The 19,859-nt window shown below is 43.6% G+C and overlaps 1 protein-coding gene across 12 annotated transcripts in view; it reads left to right on the forward strand.

Annotated features, from left to right (window-relative positions):
* The window catches only part of PROSER3 (proline and serine rich 3), a 185,719-nt gene that overhangs the window by 144,061 nt on the left and 21,799 nt on the right, over window positions 1-19,859 (forward strand). For 8 of the 12 annotated variants that reach the window (XM_085615926.1, XM_085615921.1, XM_085615920.1 and 5 more), the window contains 2 exons: window positions 1,743-1,917; window positions 3,323-3,404. In XM_085615926.1, coding sequence (XP_085472052.1) covers window positions 1,743-1,917; window positions 3,323-3,404 — 257 coding nt within the window. Of the gene's footprint in view, window positions 1-861; window positions 898-1,742; window positions 1,918-3,322; window positions 3,405-19,859 lie in introns of those variants that run through there. The other 4 variants (XM_085615929.1, XM_085615931.1, XM_085615930.1 and 1 more) reach the window with 2 other exon arrangements.

A 19,859-nucleotide genomic window follows, 5' to 3' on the forward strand; every position in this document is an offset into this window, starting at 1 on the left:
TGATTTTGTGCCATGTTTATCAGAGCAGAGACCTGTGGGAAGGGTTGTGTGGAGAGAGAGACCGTACTGCATACATGGTGGTCCTGTCCCCCATCCAAGCTTTTTGGCACGGGGTTCTTACCCAAATACAGACTATAACATTTGTTGTTCTTCCACGCCATCCCCTGATGATATTTCTGGGTCATCCTGGAGACCCTGGAACTTTCCCCTTGACTATCACAGTGAAAATAGATCTGTCATCTCTTGCTGGCCGCCCAGCTTAGCATAGCCCAGCTAAGAAACTCCCAACCACACCCTTCGTTAATATGTTGTGGGGAGAAGTATAATCAATGGACATCATGGAGAAACTATTGTCACTGGTTGACGATCGTATGTACAAATTTGAAAAAAAAACTGGCGCGGAGAGGGGTGTGCCCCACCTGTAGTTTAACCCGTTGTAGAATGTTATATTAATATTGTTGATTCTGGCCTGTGGGTAATGAACAATATGTATGAAAATGTTTCCAACATCTTGAAAAATTAATAAGAAATATGAAAAACTGCTGCTCCTATCTTGCACAACAGAGACTCGATAGAATATTTCCAAAACGATTAGCATCATGCCGGAGATGTGATGCACAGACTGTATGTTTTTTTTTTACACATGACATGGTTGTGTGGTGGGTTGGTGGATTACTGGCTGGCGATGGTTGCTAAGTTCAGTCAAGTGACCGCCATAAAGTTGTGTGGGACAGTAAAATGCCTCTCTGAATTAATACCTAGGCCCAAGAAGGATAGAAAAATCTAAAATAGGTTTGCTGCGCTGCTACTGCTCTTGGCAAAAATAATTGCTTTACATTGGCTCTCCCGTGTGGTCCCTAGGTTTCAATCCTGGATTGCTGACCTGATGAGTGGGCTATAGCAGAAGTACACTGTTTGTGTGAGGTGAGCTTGCATGTGGAAAAGGATTTTGGGGGCATGCAAAAATGGTTACTCTCTTTATTAGAGACTTCTGATAAATGACAGTTACTTGCCTAACAGTTAATCAGATAGAGAGAGGAATGCAAAAGGGGCAGGCTGGTAGGACAGGGGACTTTGTAATGAGCCACAATGAGAGAGACTGGTTTTGCGGAATAGATCATGGACGAGTGCACTTGCCTGTTATCACCCCTCTATATTTTACTGTGACTATACAGTGCTATGTTAGTGCAATGGGTTGCGAACACCAACTAGAATATGGTATATTTATGCTACCTTCAGTTACTTGTTATTGCCATGCTAATATATAATGCAATGGTAAATAAAGATCCCAAAAATCTTATATTAGCAATTCAAATCCTCAGTTTTGCATCATCTGTTGCCCTTTGAGGCAGGTGGAAACATAATATTACAATACTATCAATATACAAACCTTGAAGATGGAAGCACTGATATTTGGATGTTCTATAGGTTGGTGTAATGCAGACACCGTCTCATCAGTGATGCTAGATTAAAACCACAACAGCACATCAGTCAGTCTATACCATTGAGCACAGTACAGTCTGAAACAGAATGCGCATTTTCACCACTGGTACTGGTTCGAGATGTGTTGCTACTCCTTTCGGATGCAGATCAATACATGTCCTTCACATGGGATGTGGGGGGGAGGGCATGTTAAGAGCCATTGCCCTGAATGGATGGTGTGTCACTGATGAGATTTGCAGAAGCCATGGGCAGGCAATGTCCGAGGACTGTCACTGATGAGGAATATATCATTGTTTTAGGTGATCTCAGAGAGACTGTTCTCTCCTCCCTCATCTCCTCAAACCTCAGGGGATAAATCAAAACAACAACAATTTATCAGCAGTGATGACCCACGTCCCAGCACGAGCACCACAGCTGAACACCCTCACATGCAGCCCCTGGAGGTTGCAACACAGCTTTTGGATGACGCAGAAGGTGAGCATCATCTTCAGAACTGTGTTGGAGAGTAAAATTCACCTGAATTTAAAACTTTGTAGACTTTCCCAAATCTAGGGATGGTAGATATAACGGTTTGTTTGCTTGTGGGACAAGGAAGAAGTGTCCAAATACCGTGGATATCCTGTTGCATTGGATGGCGGACAGATTGCTATAAAGCTAGTATAGTTTGCCTCCACACTAGAAAGTAAGAGTCTTCATGCTGGTGCTTCTTTTGAGAGGAGGATACGGATCTCAAGTAGTGGAATTCAATGGACCTTGATGGTTCATGGAAAGTCTGTCTCTTTGCAGAACCATGGGTAGCAAGCAGGTACTTTGAATGTGTGAGGTATCATAATTGTGTTTCTGCCCTACTAAGTCATCTTGTCACCCAGTTCTAAGACCCATTGTCGCCAGGACACACCTCTGATCTTCAAGGATCAGCCAAGATTTGAGCCTACCATGTCCTCTCCTAGTCAAACAATCAAGATACCACTGGTGCTCTACAGTGCTTTGAGAACTACAAGCCATATGTAGCAAACCATTTTGAAGTCACAAAGGACGTGACTGCAAAATCAGAGTTTGTGTTGCAAAGTGGTTTTGAGCCATGTACTAAACATCTTTTTTGAGTTGGGGAAAAGGCTTTCTGACTCACAATAGGTGTCTTGTGAATCATAAAACCACATTTAGAATGGGATTTAAAAAAGACGGACAACTCCAGTTTGCAATTTTCTGTTGCATGTAGCAATAAGGGGGATGCTAAGTGATTGGAAATCATCTTGGGCAGCCTTAGGGTAAGCAGGGAGTGGTGTTGGAGACTATTACATGTTCCCCACATGTGTTCCCAAAAGGAAAACACTTGTTTTTAAAAGCAGCAACTGCCCATTTAAAAGACACAGGCTAATTTTACTTAAAAATGTGTTCTGTTTGAGAAAGTAAATGCAGGGATGTTGGTCTGCTGCCCGAAGGTTTGGCAATCGTCCTTGCGTTCGAAGCCATTTAGATAGATTCACAATTTACAATTCACCTAGTTAATATTTATTAGGAATGTCGCTTTTCAACTCCTATAAATGTGCAATTCACTTAGTACATAGGTTGCATCCTAAATTGCATACCTATTTGTAAGCCAGTCGGTGTGCAGATTGCGCATTATGAGTTGTGAAAGGATGTTAGTACATCGGGCCCTTGGTGTTTTCTAGCACCTTAACTGCAGCAGGCTTATCTTATTTCAACTTTGAGCTACGCTTTCGAACAAAAATACTGAAAGGGAAACAAAAGAAAGTGAACAAGAGGGAACATTCTCAGTTTACAGGAGGCGGATGCGTTAAAACCCAGGGATAGAAGGCATTGGAGCCATCTTTGGTCATAAAGTGATTGCAACCCAAAATCTTGTCTTTTCATGCAGATTCTGACGGCACAGAGTTTGAGGAAGATCCACTTCTGCATGTGCTACGAGAGAGAAGAAATGGCATCCTTCAACGACTCAGGTTAAAGAACTGCATGTGTTATTTTCTTACTACCCTACCGTCAACTCGCAATACCTCTCATCTTCTAGGTAGCAGGATGCTATGCCATATGTCACCATTTCTTTTAGGTATCTTGATCCTGCGGGGTAATGTTTTGGCTCCATGCACAAGATTTTCTTTAAACCCATCTCTTTGACCTCATATGAGAACTTTGCCTGTGTGCATGATTTATTTGGTACTCCTCATGCTGGCCGGTGTGTCTCACCATCTTCTAGGTCACAATGCATGCCTATTTCTATAGGATTTCCATACATTTCTGTTCACATATCCTCTTTTTACTGTTCAGTCAGCCAGTCTAAGCCTCTGATCCCCGCTTATCTATTTTGCCTGGCATAGTTCCTGCCCAGCTTGTCCACTTCATTCTCCTGCCACAGATATCATGTGTTCTGTGCCTTTCATAATGTCTTTCTTTTTGCCTCGTGCCCAGGAGGATCTTTAGGGTGCAGATTCATGTTAAAAAGGTTTCCTGAAATGCAGACCTTTGCTGTTGGCATTAGCATTTTTACTATGGCTAGGTCCTCAAGCAAAGCAATTGACCTGCATTGTCCGTCTCTATTCCAAGATAGTGTGAAGGAGATCAAGGGTTGGAGAGCTGCATGATCTTTGTATGTTTATCATGAACCATATCTGCTCCAGCTTGACTGTCACAGCTTCACCTCCAACACATGAACTAATGCTGCCATCTCCAAAATCACTTTTTGACTCGTCAAGCTCTCACGAGTACAAATAAGTTTGTTTTGTGTCACTTGCATTCAACCATGGAATTCCATCTTTGCTTCTGTTCCACCCTAATCTGCTTTGTCTAACAGATTATGTTCTGTGCCTTCTGCTGAGTTGCAAGTACGTAGCTCCTCGTGATTTCTCTGAACCATGACCGCTTACTTCCTCACATCTCATTTCTCCTTTTCTGGCTCAATACTTTCACGCAAGAGGAAATGCTCTCAGTGTACTCAACATGTGTGTTTACATTGTTTTAGAGTGTCATCAAGCGTAGAACATCATTTGTTTACCAGTCCCTTCTGGTGAGCCTTGATTGCCCAGCGAAAAATGTTCCTAAATTGCTGAAATAAGGCTTTATGGCATTTAGATGTTCACGTTTTGAAAGGAATGGTTAATCCATCTGTGTTTTGCAGAATTTATCATTGAAATTGTTTGCTGTTTGACACAGTATAGCTTTATATTATTAAAGCGGGTCTGGTTAGATCATGCTGATGAGCCCAAAACAGAGCTACTGATGCAGGCCATTGTTGCACGTCTATGAGAGATGTATGTTTTTATATTATAAAGACCTTTTTAAAGTGGAACTACCTTTGCATATCAACTGCTTACTGAGCTGTTGTTTGGAATCCCAGAAGTTAGGATTATGATGAAATGTCACTCTGCGTTAAGGCTCAGTTCCATGTAGGATGGCAAGTCATCAGAACATGTATGTATAGTTCACTGAGAAGTGCTCAAGGAGAAGAATATAATTCTAGCCCAAAATATTAGGTTCCACCACCAGACCCTACCAAGAAGAAGTGATGCAACAGAAGAAGTTAGAAGTAGACCATAGACCTGCAAAGCTTGTGAACAGCTAGGGACAACCTTAAATCTGGCGTTGAAGCTAACAATGCAAAATGTTTGGGACCCTAGGATACAGGTAAAATGTTATGTACCAATGACCCGTGTACTGAGTGAGCCAGGAATTAAGGATACTATATGTAGAGGAAGATATTGAGCGAATAGCCCTGCTGAGAAGCAGTACTCAGACAGGGCATTGTTGGTGTACTGGCCGTTGCCCGGGCAAAAGTTGATGCTCTCCTTGAGACAAAGATAGGAATGTCCTAGGTTGGAAGCAGTTATAGATTTTAGCTAACATTAATTTAGAAAAACTTAAGTCCATTCAAGCTACAAATATGTTGAGAAAAAAGATACATTGTCAGACTCAGCCAATAGTATAATACGGGGGGATTGGAAACTCATGGCAAAGATAAGGCAAGAACAGACATGAAAGAGAGCAGTGAAACCAGGGACTCATGGACAATCCATGGCATACACCATCAAACAACTAAAATATTACTTATAGTCCCACATTTTAAAAGGTGCCCCAGACACTATAATAAAACTGCTGTAACTGTCTTGAGGGTTCCGAACTTGATATTTTCTTTTGTTTTTTCAAAAAATTAAATTTAAGAATTTGAAATCTGTTCAGACAGATAGATTTCATAAACATTGTTCAACCCCTTTATCGTAATGTCTGGGGATTTTTTGTCTGTAAATAATTGTGTTGTTTATTTTTTCTATGTTGCATGGAGTACGTTATGGTGTGCATTGCCTTCCATAACTAGCAAGTTTTAAGGGAAGTTTCAGTTTTGTGTTCGCTGAACCATAAATAACACTTAGCTTTGGTTTACTCACTGAATTTATTTTATTTGGGCTTTTTCTTAGGCACTATAAACCATCTAAAAGTCAGAGCACTAAGGAGGGCAGCAATGGGTGAGAGGAAAGTGGTAAATATCCAAGTGAGAGGGACCACTGTACACTGCTATCTAACAGGACCCACTGATATGATGAGGAAGAGATGACAGAGACTTTTCTAAGGAGAAGTCCTAAGCCAGAGTGGAAAGGGGTAAACTGGCCCTACTCCTCTGTCTGCTGGGACTTGAGAAAGTCAGCCAGGAACCACAATGCAGCTTGGTCTATATTTACGAAATAGAGTGTGTCTTCAGTGATTTTCTGAACTTGATATAGTCACTTTCAAGTCTTATTTGGGTGGGTAGAGGTTTCCATTTGGGTGGCCCTAGTGGCAGAGAGAATGTCCTAAAAATGTTTTGTTTCTGGCTTGTTAGGGAGTCTTCAGACCACAGTTGATGGCCCTGAGGTTCCAGGATATATAGTAAGTTACTTATATAAATAAGTTACAGATGGATTTAGGGTTTCGATCATGGAGGGCTTCATGAACCATGTAGAGAGTTTTAAAGCAAATCATATTGATCAAAGGGAGATATTTTAGGGATCTGAGAGATTCAGAGTAATATGATCATGATGTATCAGTCCCAGAACCATAGTAGCGGCCTGGTTTTGGACTCGTAGCTTGACAAGGGTTATGTTGGGGAGACCGATATAGAGGCTGATACAGTAATCCTTGTTCGCACGCGTCGGGTCATCAGCATCCAGTGGCATCAGCCTCCTGGATCTGGACGCGCTTCCCTCCTGGGTGCAGGGAGCTGAGGGCAGTGATGTGCGGGACAGAACTACCCTGAACCACACTCAGGAAGGCGGAGGGCTGACCGGGGCAGGTGGAGCAGGTGACAAAGGGGCAAGGGGGACAAGGCACACTAGAGAGGGAGAGACTTAGTTGACAGGAGGGGGTGCCCACCCAGTGAACGCATGCTCGCGGCGAGCCGTGATGAGCTAGTCACCGTGGCGCTGGGCTTGGCTCTGACTGGTTTGGAGGTGGCTGGCCTAATTCTGGTGTAGCTTCTACTGTGGTAAGCCCCACCAACCCCCTTGCCCAGCCTAAGCTATGATTTGCAACGCCTCCCTCGTACTATTACCCTTGCCTCGCTTCACCCAGTTCGGGCCATTGTTTCAGCACCCTGCTCCCGCTGCTTTGCCAAGTGATCCACAGAGTCCAGGGAGCCTTAGACCCTATGAGGCTTCTTTGCAGTACAGGAGCCAGTCACCAAGGAAGATCAACGAGGACTTTTGTGAAGGCGCACAAAATCGTGCAAAAAGTCAGCCACCCACCTCACACTCTTAGGCCCCAAGACCCAAAATAATTCTTACATGCTATCAGCATCTTTTTGCCCTGGCTCAGCAGGAACATTTCTCACACAGTAACATTGCAACACTCCAAAATAAGTTACAATAAGCCACCTTGGCAATGTCCAAGCCAGTGGATGCCCAGCGGACGCCCTCCAGAATTGCGAAGCAAAAAACAATTATTAAGGAATACCATCTCAGTGACCTGAGGCATTTAGTGAGTGCTGTGCTTGTGCCCTCCGACAAGCAGCGCCAGTCCCCTCAGCTCTTCACCAACTGACATTCACTTACCCCTAGGATTGAAAGTAGTGGCGCGGATTAGCTGGCGGCACCACCCAGCAGACGCAGCGCTTTGTAGCCAGGAAAAAGCCTTTATTAAAAAATCCACGGTGCCCCATCATATCGCATCTGTGCTGCTGCATCCATGACCATCAAAGTTACATCCAATTTGAAAGTGAAGAGTCACTGTGGCAGGAGACCTTCAGTAGCGTCTATCTCCTTCCCAAACAGTTGGAAACTTGAATATAGGTATTCAACAGTCGCGTCGCACCCAATTTCTGAAAAACACCAACCATTCCATAAGCCTCCGGGAGATCACTGAACCATGGAACTCTCCCAGCAGGTCACCAACTTCACTATCCGCATCAAGTAGTAACTGCCCATTCTCAAACCATCTATCCCCTGACTGCATGGGCCGGAATGACGTTCGGATGAGTGAAGGGCAAGACATAATTAAACTTTCATCCACATTGGAACCTTCCCCCATGCAAAATAAAATGACCTTTGAGTCACGGGTCCACAATTCTGCGCAACTACATAGCGGACACGTTATAAAAAGTATGGCGCTAGTATGCCAGTGCCCCAACACTGAGAGACGATGAACCCCACATAGGTAAAGCTTCAACTCCACCTGACTGCATGAACGTTCAGCTTATGGCCTTCACAAGTTTTCTACTGAACGACTCAAACGTTACTCAAAGTGTTCGAACAAACAACTACTGGCACTTCAAACGGCACGCTTACAATAACACCAATATCCACTCTTGATAGCATCCCTTCAACCAATGCCTCCTTTATGTCAAGCTACTCAACACTGTTGGTGGTAAAAACGCGCAAAAGTGGTAGTCCCATCAATTGGAACTGTAAGCAGATCTCTTGCAAACTCCTTATCCAGCTTCGACTCCAAACTTTCTAACCCTGAGCTAAATATAATCACTCTTAATCGACTTTTCATCAGTAAAAAGTGCTACTGCACACCGATTGTCGATAAACTATGTACACTGCCAGAGTTACTGTCACTCTTAGTAGAACATTTAAAAAGTGAAATTCCTGACAAATTAATGTGCATCAAAAATGAAAACTCCATGGAACCTTCCACGACCAATCCAGTCAGCAAAGCAGTAGTCAGGCTCGTCACACTTGCATCCAATGCCGTAGATTCCTTTGAAGTGTCTTAGGCTCAGCCTGATGACAAGATGAACCAAGACGGTGGCCACACAGGCTGGCAAACTGCCCCAGGAGGGGCGACACTTCAACACGTCCCTTCCTTAAATAAAATGCAGGTTGCATCGCATGTCCTAAGACCACTTACACGAAGGGAAAAAGGGGCTGAAGAAATACAAAAATAACCCGCAGAAAATCATGTGCCAGGTGGGGGCACACAAGACAGTCCCACCAGCCAATCAAATAACCACCACACAGCCAAAAACTATCCTATTTTCGGCTCTGCTGGGTATTCCATAACACTGATGGCAGAGCCCACAATAGCCCAACCATCTGGGACGGATTCTCCATCAGCATGTATATGGAGCGACCCAGACTCCATAGAGCTTTCAGCACAACAGGACATGTCAAACACAGATAAGGCTTTAACACTAAGGCCCCGATTACGATATCAGACGGACCTGAGTCCGTCCGACATTGTTTGGGAACTAGGACTGAACAACCTCCCATCATGGGTCTCAGCCCAGCAATTAGGATGCGATCGAACACAGTTCGGTCACATTCCTATTCTTTACAATAGGAGCATGCATTCCGACTGGAATGCATGCTCTCATTGTAAAGAGCAGAGCTGCAGTTCATCCCTGCACCCCATGGCAGGCACCTCAAGGTGCCTGCCACTGGGGGCATTGATCAACAGGGGGGTGCCCCCTAGGCCGCCATCTGGTGGCCTTGCACCCATGGGGGCCCCCAAAGTGGAATTCCCACAGCCGTTCTGTGTTGGAATGGCCGGCACAGAAAGGCTGTGGGAATCTGCCATCGTAATCCCTCAGGCGAATGGAGCCGCCCAAGGATTACTGGAGGCTTTCTGAATGGCAGATCGGCTTTCCAAGCCCATCGGAGGCCATTCGGAACTCTGGTTCGTATTCCTTTCCGACCGACCCCATCAAAATAGGTCGGCCGGAAAGGAATCCGAGCAGTCCATTACGATGCCGTAGAAATGACTCCGACCGAGGGTCAGAGTGGTTTCCTATAGCATCGTAATCGGGCCCTAAATCTGAACTCACAGAAGATTTGACCCAATATATCTCACAACCTGAACATAACTTCCTCACACATATATTAGTGAATATGACAACACAACCCTCCAGTGTACAAACCAACAATATCTCTGAAGTCTACCGTATCTCACACACACAACAATCAACACGGAGAAACCTGATTCGGACAAAAACCATAGCCCCATCCAGCGATCAGAGATTTTCTCACAGTCTTGCTCAATCAACAAGGAACAATCCTTACAAAGTAAACCAGAGCCAACTGGATTAGCTCAGCTCGCACCCTTCTGAACTAACCTTGAAGCGCACCCGATATTCACCTTAAGACCCACTGAAGATACACCGGCTGCTCACAAGACCCTTTCCATGCACTGTGCCGCCTTAAAGATGTTGAGCTCACCTGGCATTGGGAGCCGCGAGGCTAATCGTGTCCAAATTATCCTCTGTCCCCAATACATCTCCAAAGGGAAAAACAACATATTAAACAGGGCAAACACAATAAGTCTACTTAAACACGTCCCCTCATTATGACATAAACAATCAGAGGACAAGCATAGAGTCCAGTCTGAACCATCCTATCACTCCCCTCATTCGGAGGTGACTATGTTGACTTGGAGGTCACCGTTGCATGCTGATTTCATCATGAAAGACAGAGGCACTTTTGCAAACTGTGGCATCGACATCAGTGCAACACATCAAGTGATATACTCTTTTCTACTGGACAGAGCTAGTGAACCTGAAATGACAGTACACTCATAGAACAGCATTTTGAGGAATGCACACAGCGCTTAATCCTGGCGCCCTCAAAAACCTCCATTTGATTGTTGAGTTCTAAGCGACAACAAAGGGATGCGCTCAGTGTTTTTCAACACATCTACAGGAAAATGTCATCGAAATACACAATATTTACTTAACCCTATCTCCATAAAAGTTGGTGATCAGCCTACAACAAGGTATCTGCATTGTGCCATCTATAAAACCAGCTTTTTGCCTTACAAATCAGAACCAACATTAATATCATGGAATATTGCACACCATTTTATATCCTGTGGGGAAATACCATGCCTGTAGGAAGTATGGGCCATCAAACCAGTACCCTTACCATGATATTATGAACTACAGTTACCTGCTACGAAAAATAATTACTTTAGAGTGCATTAGGAGGCTTGTCAATCTGTCTCTCCTGCCTTGGATTTTAAATTAAGTCCCGTCGACACAGACAACCCAGCGCTACAGCCCGCAATACTAAATGGCTGCCATATTGGGGGCAAGCCAGGATCAATTTTACTAATCGACATTTATTTAAATCTGCACAGGACCAGCAAACAGACAAAACTTAAAGCATTCTGCAACACTCTTGTAGATCTCCTATGCGGTTAGTCCACCCATGAAGGTCATACTGGCAAGTGACTTCAATATGACCCAGATATGTCAACAATTACTATCGGACACCCTGACATGCCACATGATCCAGCTAGTTAACAAGATGAATATGTGCCTGTCAACCTCTAATCTAACTACACGACATTCGCTCCACCGTCCCCCCAAGACATTCTACTGAAAGCCTACATTCTTACAGCGACATCTCAACCCTGGAACGTTCTCTTGTCAGCACCTCCATACGCGACCTATGCTTGCACTATGAAATCCAGTTCGTAAAAGGGAGTGATTACTATCCCCAAATAACTTACCTGCAAACATCTGTGCAGGCGTGCGCACATAACACAATCATAGGCTCCTCACAGTAAGCAGAAAATTGTCAAGCCAATGGATAATAAAGCTGACCACACCTGACTCTGGCCAAGCTCTACAGTTAGCATGGGGAAATATCTCTGAATAACTATGCCAAGCCCTAAAAGGTATTGCTAAGTCTACGCAACCCAAACCTACATATATCGGTCCTCCAAGGAACCTTTGGTTTACTCATACCGTAGGGCACTGTGTCAGGTTTTTATGTGTCCGCAATTAGAGGAACATAAAATATAATAAAAATAGAAATAACGAAATGCTGCGGAAAAAACTAAAAATCTTGAGAAATGCACATCGCAAGCTTCTGTGGGCAGCTAATTCCAGACACCGGGAAGCTGAATGGATCCATGTATACACCTTGCTACAACGTCACAACCAGGCAAAATCCTGGGAGTATATTAACAAGCTAACTAACAATGTCCAACCAAAGAGGAATAGGGTAGCAATCAGTAACTGGATCATGCATGTCTCAGTCCTGTACAGCAATCGGGATACAATAGCAAACCAACTAAAGTCACCCGCACCAGCTGATTTACCCGCAACAGATCTAGTTGTGTGTAGCCCAACAGAGGCAAGACGCCATCTCAATCAGAACAATTTTGAGTCCTAACTCTGTAATATAACCAGTGCTTTCTGTGCACCCAAGTCCCACACTCTTGGAAAGATCCATTTTGCAGCCCATCCATAAAAAAGTTTTGAACACTAACCCAGTAAACTATCGACTAATTGTTCTGTTAGACATGGAAGCCAAAGCCTATGCAAAAATCATCTTGCATGAACTAGAAGCATGGGCACCAGTTGAAAATATCTCTTACTATCAAACAGGCTTCCGTCAAATTTCATCTACCATAAATAACACGATCGCCCTATCTTACCTTGCTCATCACTCTTCCTTGGCTTCCAGTTCTCCCCTTTACGCTTGCTTTATAGATTACTCAGCTGCATTTGATACATTGGACCGTAATATCCTGTGGCCCAAACTCGCACAATGGTGTATCCCTGGCCCGCCTTTAAAAGCGATCATCTCTCTTTATTCCAACACATGTGTGCAGATCAAACAAGGGAATAGAAGCATGGCAACATCACAAACACCAACAGCAAGTGGTCTTAAACAAGGCTATGTTTTGTCCCTATTTTATTCAGTCTCTACACTACAGATCTTGCCAAAGCAATAGGAACAAGCATTTGCAATGCAATAGGTCTCGCATTTGCGAGAGTTTGAGCTGTTGGCATTGTAAAAGACAATGCCTTTTATTTATGCGTTTGAAAACCTGAAAGCTGTGCGTAAACAAGCACTTTGTACTTATATCCCTTGCTTATGAGAAGCAAGGCTGGCAGTCTCTTTAACTGCCAGCCTTGCTTCTCGTAAGCAAGGACTATACGTACAAAGTGCATGTTTATGCACAGCTTTTAGGTTTTCAAAACCAATGAATAAAAGGCATTGTCAAAGTGCTCTATTCTTAGTGATCTGCTCCAATTATAAGTGCACTCGTTCTTGGGGACTAGTACTTATTTTTCAACATCGGGCTTTGACCTAGAGCACGAGAGAAAGAAAGTTGGAAAAGGCGTGAAGAAGGAGAGAGAAACTTTAGGAACCAACAAAACAGTAATAGTGAAGGGGGAGCCATGTTTTACAAATGATCCTGCCCAAAAGGATTCAAAACGACACAATTACATCACGCAATGCTTCCTGTAGTCATACCACACTCTATTGACCATTTCTACTTGGCCACACCAGTTGTATAACACAGCAAGGACTCAACCAGGCGCCCCTCGAAAGGGGGGTTTCATACACTGTGTGAAATGGAGCCCTCTAAATAAATGTCCCGAGTGCAATCACACCAGGCACACTAAACACACAGCCCCAGGAAGACTAAATAAATCTCCCCAATGCAGGGACAGAGCACACTAAATGTCACCATTATAATAAAATGTGGCAGCTTAAATAAAAATCCCGATTACAGTGACATCGAACAAACGATAAATAAATGTCCCCATTGCAGCGACATCAAACACCTAAAATAAATGTCTCCACTGCAGTGACATTGAACACAAGATGAATAGCCTCATTGCAGAGATATCGGACACAGCACATGCATGTCCCCATTGAAATAAAATGTGGCATGTATTTAATTATCATATTTATAGCACGCTGAGTTCACTCGAAGTTATCTTGGTGCTCGTCACAAAAGGTTAAAAAACAATCCATCTACACTATTCCAAAGAAGAAAACTCGTATTTTCCCTGCTGATTATTACCTGGTTCCCTGGGCAGTGAGGACTGACAGACAGCGCCCACAGGGGTGCATGCTGCTGCGCGAACCCGATGTAAGGTATTTTTAAATCATGTTTTTCCTCGTAATGCCGTCGTCCGGACGGGATGGTCTTTAACGCCTAGCATCCATATGATGGTCAAGACCAGTCCACCTACGATTAAACGAGAGACTTTCACTGCCACCCACGCGCTGCAATCAGAGCGATGATGCAAGTGTCAGGACAAGCGTCTTAGGAACAGAACATCAAGGAAAGCCCTGCTAATGGATCGATGCTACAGAGTCAATGAACGGCGGGCTGGCGTGCAGCAAACTGTATCATGACTGGACTGATACAATGCCTGAAATGCCGCGAGCAAAAGAGATGCCGTGCGCGTGTACATCTACTGTTCGGGCAGGCACGGCAAACAGGGAGGGAACAAACATGCCTCCCTTGCAATCAAAAGCGAGCTCTTTTTTGATACGCGCCAATGAAGAGCATGGGTGCAGCTTCCACCCCGCTTCCGAAGCAAAACCAACGACAATAGATCTCTCAAGCGAGCATCGCGTGCGCTGTGTCGCTAGGCGAGACCTAAAAACTAGATCTGTACCACCCAGAATCGGTTCTCACTGCCTTTCAATCTTACAATACGCAGACGATCTAATAATTCTAGACCACACTAAAATTGGCATGCAACGTGCACTGGACCAGCTGCACTTGCATAATCAAAGGAGCTAACTGACTGCAAATGCCTCGAAAACTAAGGTCATGATCTTTGGTAAATATAAATACAATTCCAAGCAGACCTGGAAACTCTGACACCAAACATTTGTAAACATGCCTAAATATAATTACCTAGGCGTATGGTTCGTAGAAACAGGCAATGTCAACATACATTTACTATACCTAGGAAAGAAAGCAGCAGCGGTCACATACGCAGTATACAAATTTATATCATCCTCTTCAGATCCCTTCCGCTGAAGCAATCTTGAAAGTAACGAGGCAAAGTTATTGCCATCCATCACCTGTGGCCACCAATCTTTTTCAGGGAAACTTTCCATCGCTCTAGATAAACTACAATGTAAAGCTTACAGAAGATTCTTCAAGTTTTCTAACTACATGCGACAATTGGTACTCCGGCTGGAGTTTGGCTTGAACGGGCAAGATCTGGAATGCCTGGCATTATTCATCAAATACTATCACTCATTAGCTGCAGCCATCCCAGGAATCCTAAAGAATGCACTTGCTGTGCTATTTAGGGCTTCTAGTAATCCCTCGGCAAAATATTTAACCACTTCGGTCAATTCACTTCATATCGACCGGGAGACGCTAATTTCAATCAACTCCTACCATTCTGATAAACTGATTGTAAAAAAACAGGTGATGGGTGTATCTGTGAATTTGGACATGGCTAACATTTGCAGCGTCACAAGCATCTATTACTGCACTAATGCATTACCAAAGATGCAGCTCTACCTAAAACAGGCATAAAACATAAACTGCAGACATCTCATATTACGAGCCAGACTATTGATCTTACCAATATTTGAATACCGATCAAGCTGTCAAAATAGTCCTGGGCCAACACCTTGCAGGTTCTGTGGCTATGGTAGTGAAACCCTGCTCCGCCTTTTATGCTGCTGCCCTGTATTCCTAACTGCATGCCGCACCTTATTGAGACCAATGTTTTTAAATCATGGAATCACAACCTGCAAAGAGGCCTTGAGCTACTGCTTTCACACCAGCCGGCCATCGGACCTCGCGAGATTTGGCAACTTTGTAGATATTATGTACAATGCGATGAAGCATCTAGACAATAGTGTGCCACGATGACGTCTGCTAGCTGCTGTACCTCAGGACTTATAAATAGTATTCATCTGGTTATGTTCTAAATTATTTATTTCCATAGTAACACTGTTACTTTATAACCGCTTTTAGGGCTCGGTGCTTAACTGGGCTGTATATTGTACCAATTTGTATTGAAACAAAAAGATGTTATTATGCGGACTAGTTTACTGCTATCCAGCAATCCAGGCTGGATTGGAGAACTGCCACCACCAAAGTGATTTTCTGGGAAAAAGTAAGGAACAGCAGAATCCCTTGCAGTCGTTGGCGATGGCAACATGCAGTTTTACAGACTGAGTTCATCCACTATAAGAATGATAAAACACTGTTAAAGAATAAGATCACACTCAAATTAGGACTGGGTTCACAGTAATGCGGGTGGGACCCAGGGCTTTGTCGGGGGAGGGAGAAGGAGGATGGGCTGAACATCCCAAAAAGCAGGAGTCCTGTTTACTCAATATTATAGGAAGTCAGGATGGATATTAAATAAGATGGTAAACAATGCGGAGACCCCCGAGTTGCAGCACAGCAGTTTTGGAGAGGAAGGGGCCCAACTTGACTTTCTGCGTGCAGTTGTGAAGGAATCAATTGAGTGATACTAGTGCAGTGTTGTTAATGCACGCTATAATTGATGACATTTAGCATATCGTATATTACGATATGAAATTGCGGCTGAGAGATCTAGAAGTATCAGGGCACAAGGATGGCCTAGATCGCAGGCTTTGCAGAATTCCTGTTTAAAAGTGTGTTTTGGTGCTTCTTCTTGGCCTAAATCCTGATTGGGGATCATTCAGGATGCTGTTGCTCTCCAGATGACAGAGGTGTCAGAGATCACTGTTTCAACAACCTTAGCAACACAGGGGAGCCTGGAGGCTGATCTCTAATTTGCCAAGTAGCTGGGATCTGCAGTTTGATTCTTTAGCATGTGTGTAATAATTGCATTTTGATGTCCTGGGGGATTATCCCACTATCTAGGGAGCTATTTACAAGGCATGTAATCAGTACGACTGCAGGTAGACCCAGGTTAATGCCTTTGGCACTGATTACATCCCATAATGGTGATCACTTCTTGAATGAGGACCAAATGTTTTTAACTTTTAATTCTGTCCCTGAAACAAGCTCCAGTAATGTAAGGACATTGGGTTGAAGGGATGGAGTTGACTCAAGTCCTGTAGCGGTATCAATGGTGGATTGAGAGTCATGTGCAGAAGATCTCGCACTGGAGTCCATAGTATGTGACCTGAGGGAGTCGGTGTTGTTCTTGCAAAATGACAGGAGGTGATCCCAGAGTCTAGGATAAAGGGAAAAGTCATTTTTGGGGGCACCAGCTGATATTATCTCATTAAAGATTTGAAAAACCTCCTTGGTGTAGTTGTTGGATGAGTTGATGTGAGATTGGTAAGAGTCATTTTTAGACCTAGCACATATTGCTTCAGACTCCTTGGCAAATGGTCTGCAGGCTAATCATTTGTTTGGCAGTTTGGCTTTAGACACCTTTCCAAGGGTTTGCCTATTCAGTAGTCAGAGATTCAGCTTCATTTTATTAAGGTTCTTCCATGAAATTGCCCGGGCTGGAGTTCTGTCCAGCCTTGCGTGCCTTGGTTGTCACGATGTCAAAGGTGAATTTGATTAGGAAGTGATCTGAGCAAGACAGGTGTTCAATTACGAGCAAGTTGATTTTAGAGGAAAAGGTGAACGAGCGTTAGAGGCTATGGCAACCTTCCTGAGTTGGTTCCCTGATCTGCTCGGTTACACCAATAGCATCCACGTCCTTTAAAAAGGTTTGGGCATAGGTGTTTGCAGGATCATCAGTCCAGATATGCACATCATCAAAGATGTTAATGTGATTGCTTCACAGTAGGGTTTGCTAAATAGGCGGTAAATGACCGCACAGATCATGGAAGAGATGGAGGGGAGGACCTCTTTGGTTAAGATATGCTCAAAGGAGTGAACAGATGCACCATTGATAACCTTGAATAGGAGAGAGTCGTGTACCTTGGCTATCCCTCCTTGGTGTGGCTCTGTTTCTAGATAGGATGTTGTTGTTAAGTGGAAGAAGGTTGCGGATGTCAGTTACAAAGTTGTTTTTGAGCCATGTTTCAGAAATGGTCAAGAAATGAAAACGAAATGGCTGTAATGAGTACACTGGAAATATGAATTTTAAGTCACCAATGGTAAAAGGCTTCCCTCACAAACCCTGCCGGTCAAATATTGATATTTAGGCTTGAATCACTTTATGTTCGCCTTCAATGCACTTAGTCAGCCTTGAAGAAGGCTGGCGCTCGAATACCTAGCCAGTGTGACCCAGTTAAGCATGAACGATGGGCTAGGCTCACTGAGTTTGTAGTTCGAATCAAGATGGACACCACTGCCTTCCCAAGAGTTAACCAGCTAGTTCGTAACAGTCATTTAGTCCACACGCCTGGCCAGCACAGAAAGAGAGAGCATCCACAGCCACCAGACACTGCCACCAGTGATCACAAGGGTAGCACCACCGCTTGTGCAGCATCATTTCAACCATCAGGAAGACATGGGTTGCTTCCAGAGTGCATCATGTGTAGCCTCCAGCACCAAGTCAATTGCTGAAGAATGCAATCAGTAAACCTAGTATATGAACCGCCATTGCACTCAGTGTCAGGATCACCACAGGATGGCAACAAAGAGACTGCTAATGGCCATGAGGTTCACCTCTCCTTGATCCACCATTCAGCCACCAAACCATCAGGGGGACCGGGACCGGAACTGGCACTGCAACAAAGCAGGCTAGAAGGGCTTCAATTTAGGAAGTAAAGTGAATATACATATTTGTATATGAAAGAGTAGTATGCCTTTTAACCATAATGCCTTCAATTTAACGCCTTTGCTGCTAGGCCTTTTCCCCCCTGTGCTAGGCCTTTTTTTTGGCTATTTGGGGTAGTTCGCACTTGGGCCCCTGTAAATTTTTGACCACATAAGGTATCCACAATAAATTTGCGTCCTTTTCTTCCAACATCCTGGGGATTCTAAAGGTACCCAGGATTTGTGGATTTCCCTGGAGGGGACTCAGAAATTAGCCAAAATACAGATAAATATGGTGGGTTTTTTTTAAAAATGGGGGAAAAAGGGCTACAGATGAAAGCGTCTGTTTTTTTCACTGCAAATGGTATCAACGAAGGGGTTGTGGTGCTGAAATCGCCATCTTTCCAGCTTTCAGGGACAAGCAGACTTTTGTCAGAAAACCTAAATATTTTACACAGTTTTGGCATTTTTCTGGGAAATAGCCTATTTTTGCTATTTTTTGTGCTTTCAACCTCCTTCCAGTGAATGGTAAAAATGGGTATGAAAGCAATAATGGATCTTGGAAAACTATACATTTTAGAAAAGTAGACAAAATTCTGAATTCAGCAAGGGGTCATTTGTGTAGATCCTTCAAGGTTTCTTTATAGAAACTAACAGTTGAATATAGACACAAATTGAAAATTTGTTGATAAAAACAGCCATTTGTGTCAACGTTTTCACCTGTAACTTCTTCTAATTATGACTGCTGTTTGAAAGCAGTATACTGTTACATTCGCTGGACCTTTCTGGTTGTGTGGATATATAGGACTTGTAGGTTCACCAATAACCCGACGAACCCAGAGCCAGGGTCTTGCAATGTTTTTTTTAGCATGTACCGGGTATATAGCAATTAATTTGGGAAAATATATACATGGAAAAATCAATATGAAAGACACCTATGTATTTCTGAAATTGAAACAAAATATAGAGTTTGGAAACAGTAGATATTTGCACATTTCCGAAATTGTGAGTACCCAAACTAGCATGAGAATTATAGGTCATTTTTCAAAAAGACTTATTTTTTACACATTGTCTTTCATTTGGAAGGCAGAAATGCATCGAAAGTCAATAGGTAATAACAGTTGCTCTACATTTCTGTGTTATCCTAAGTCTCCAGATAAAAATGGTACCTCACTTGTGTGGGTAGGCCTACTGCCCGCTACAGGAAACAGCTCAAAACACAACATGGACACACTTTATTTTTACAGTGAAAACTGACCCTTTTTTTTGCAAAGTGCCTAGCTGTAGATTTTGAACCCTAGCTCTGCCGGCACCTAGGGAAACCAAGCAACCTATACATTTTTGAAAACAAGACACCCAGGGGAATCCAGGATGGGGTGACTTGACTGGCTCTCACCAGGTTCTGTTACCCAGAATCCTCAAAATTTGTCACAACAAACACATTTTCCTCACATTTCTATGGTGGAAAGTTCTGGAATTTGCATGGATTCACAAAATTCCACCCACCCCACGTTCCCCACAGTCTTCCGAGAAAAATGGTACCTCACATG

Source organism: Triturus cristatus, chromosome 7 (assembly GCF_964204655.1).
Source record: "Triturus cristatus chromosome 7, aTriCri1.1, whole genome shotgun sequence".
In the NCBI taxonomy this organism is placed as follows: domain Eukaryota; kingdom Metazoa; phylum Chordata; class Amphibia; order Caudata; family Salamandridae; genus Triturus; species Triturus cristatus.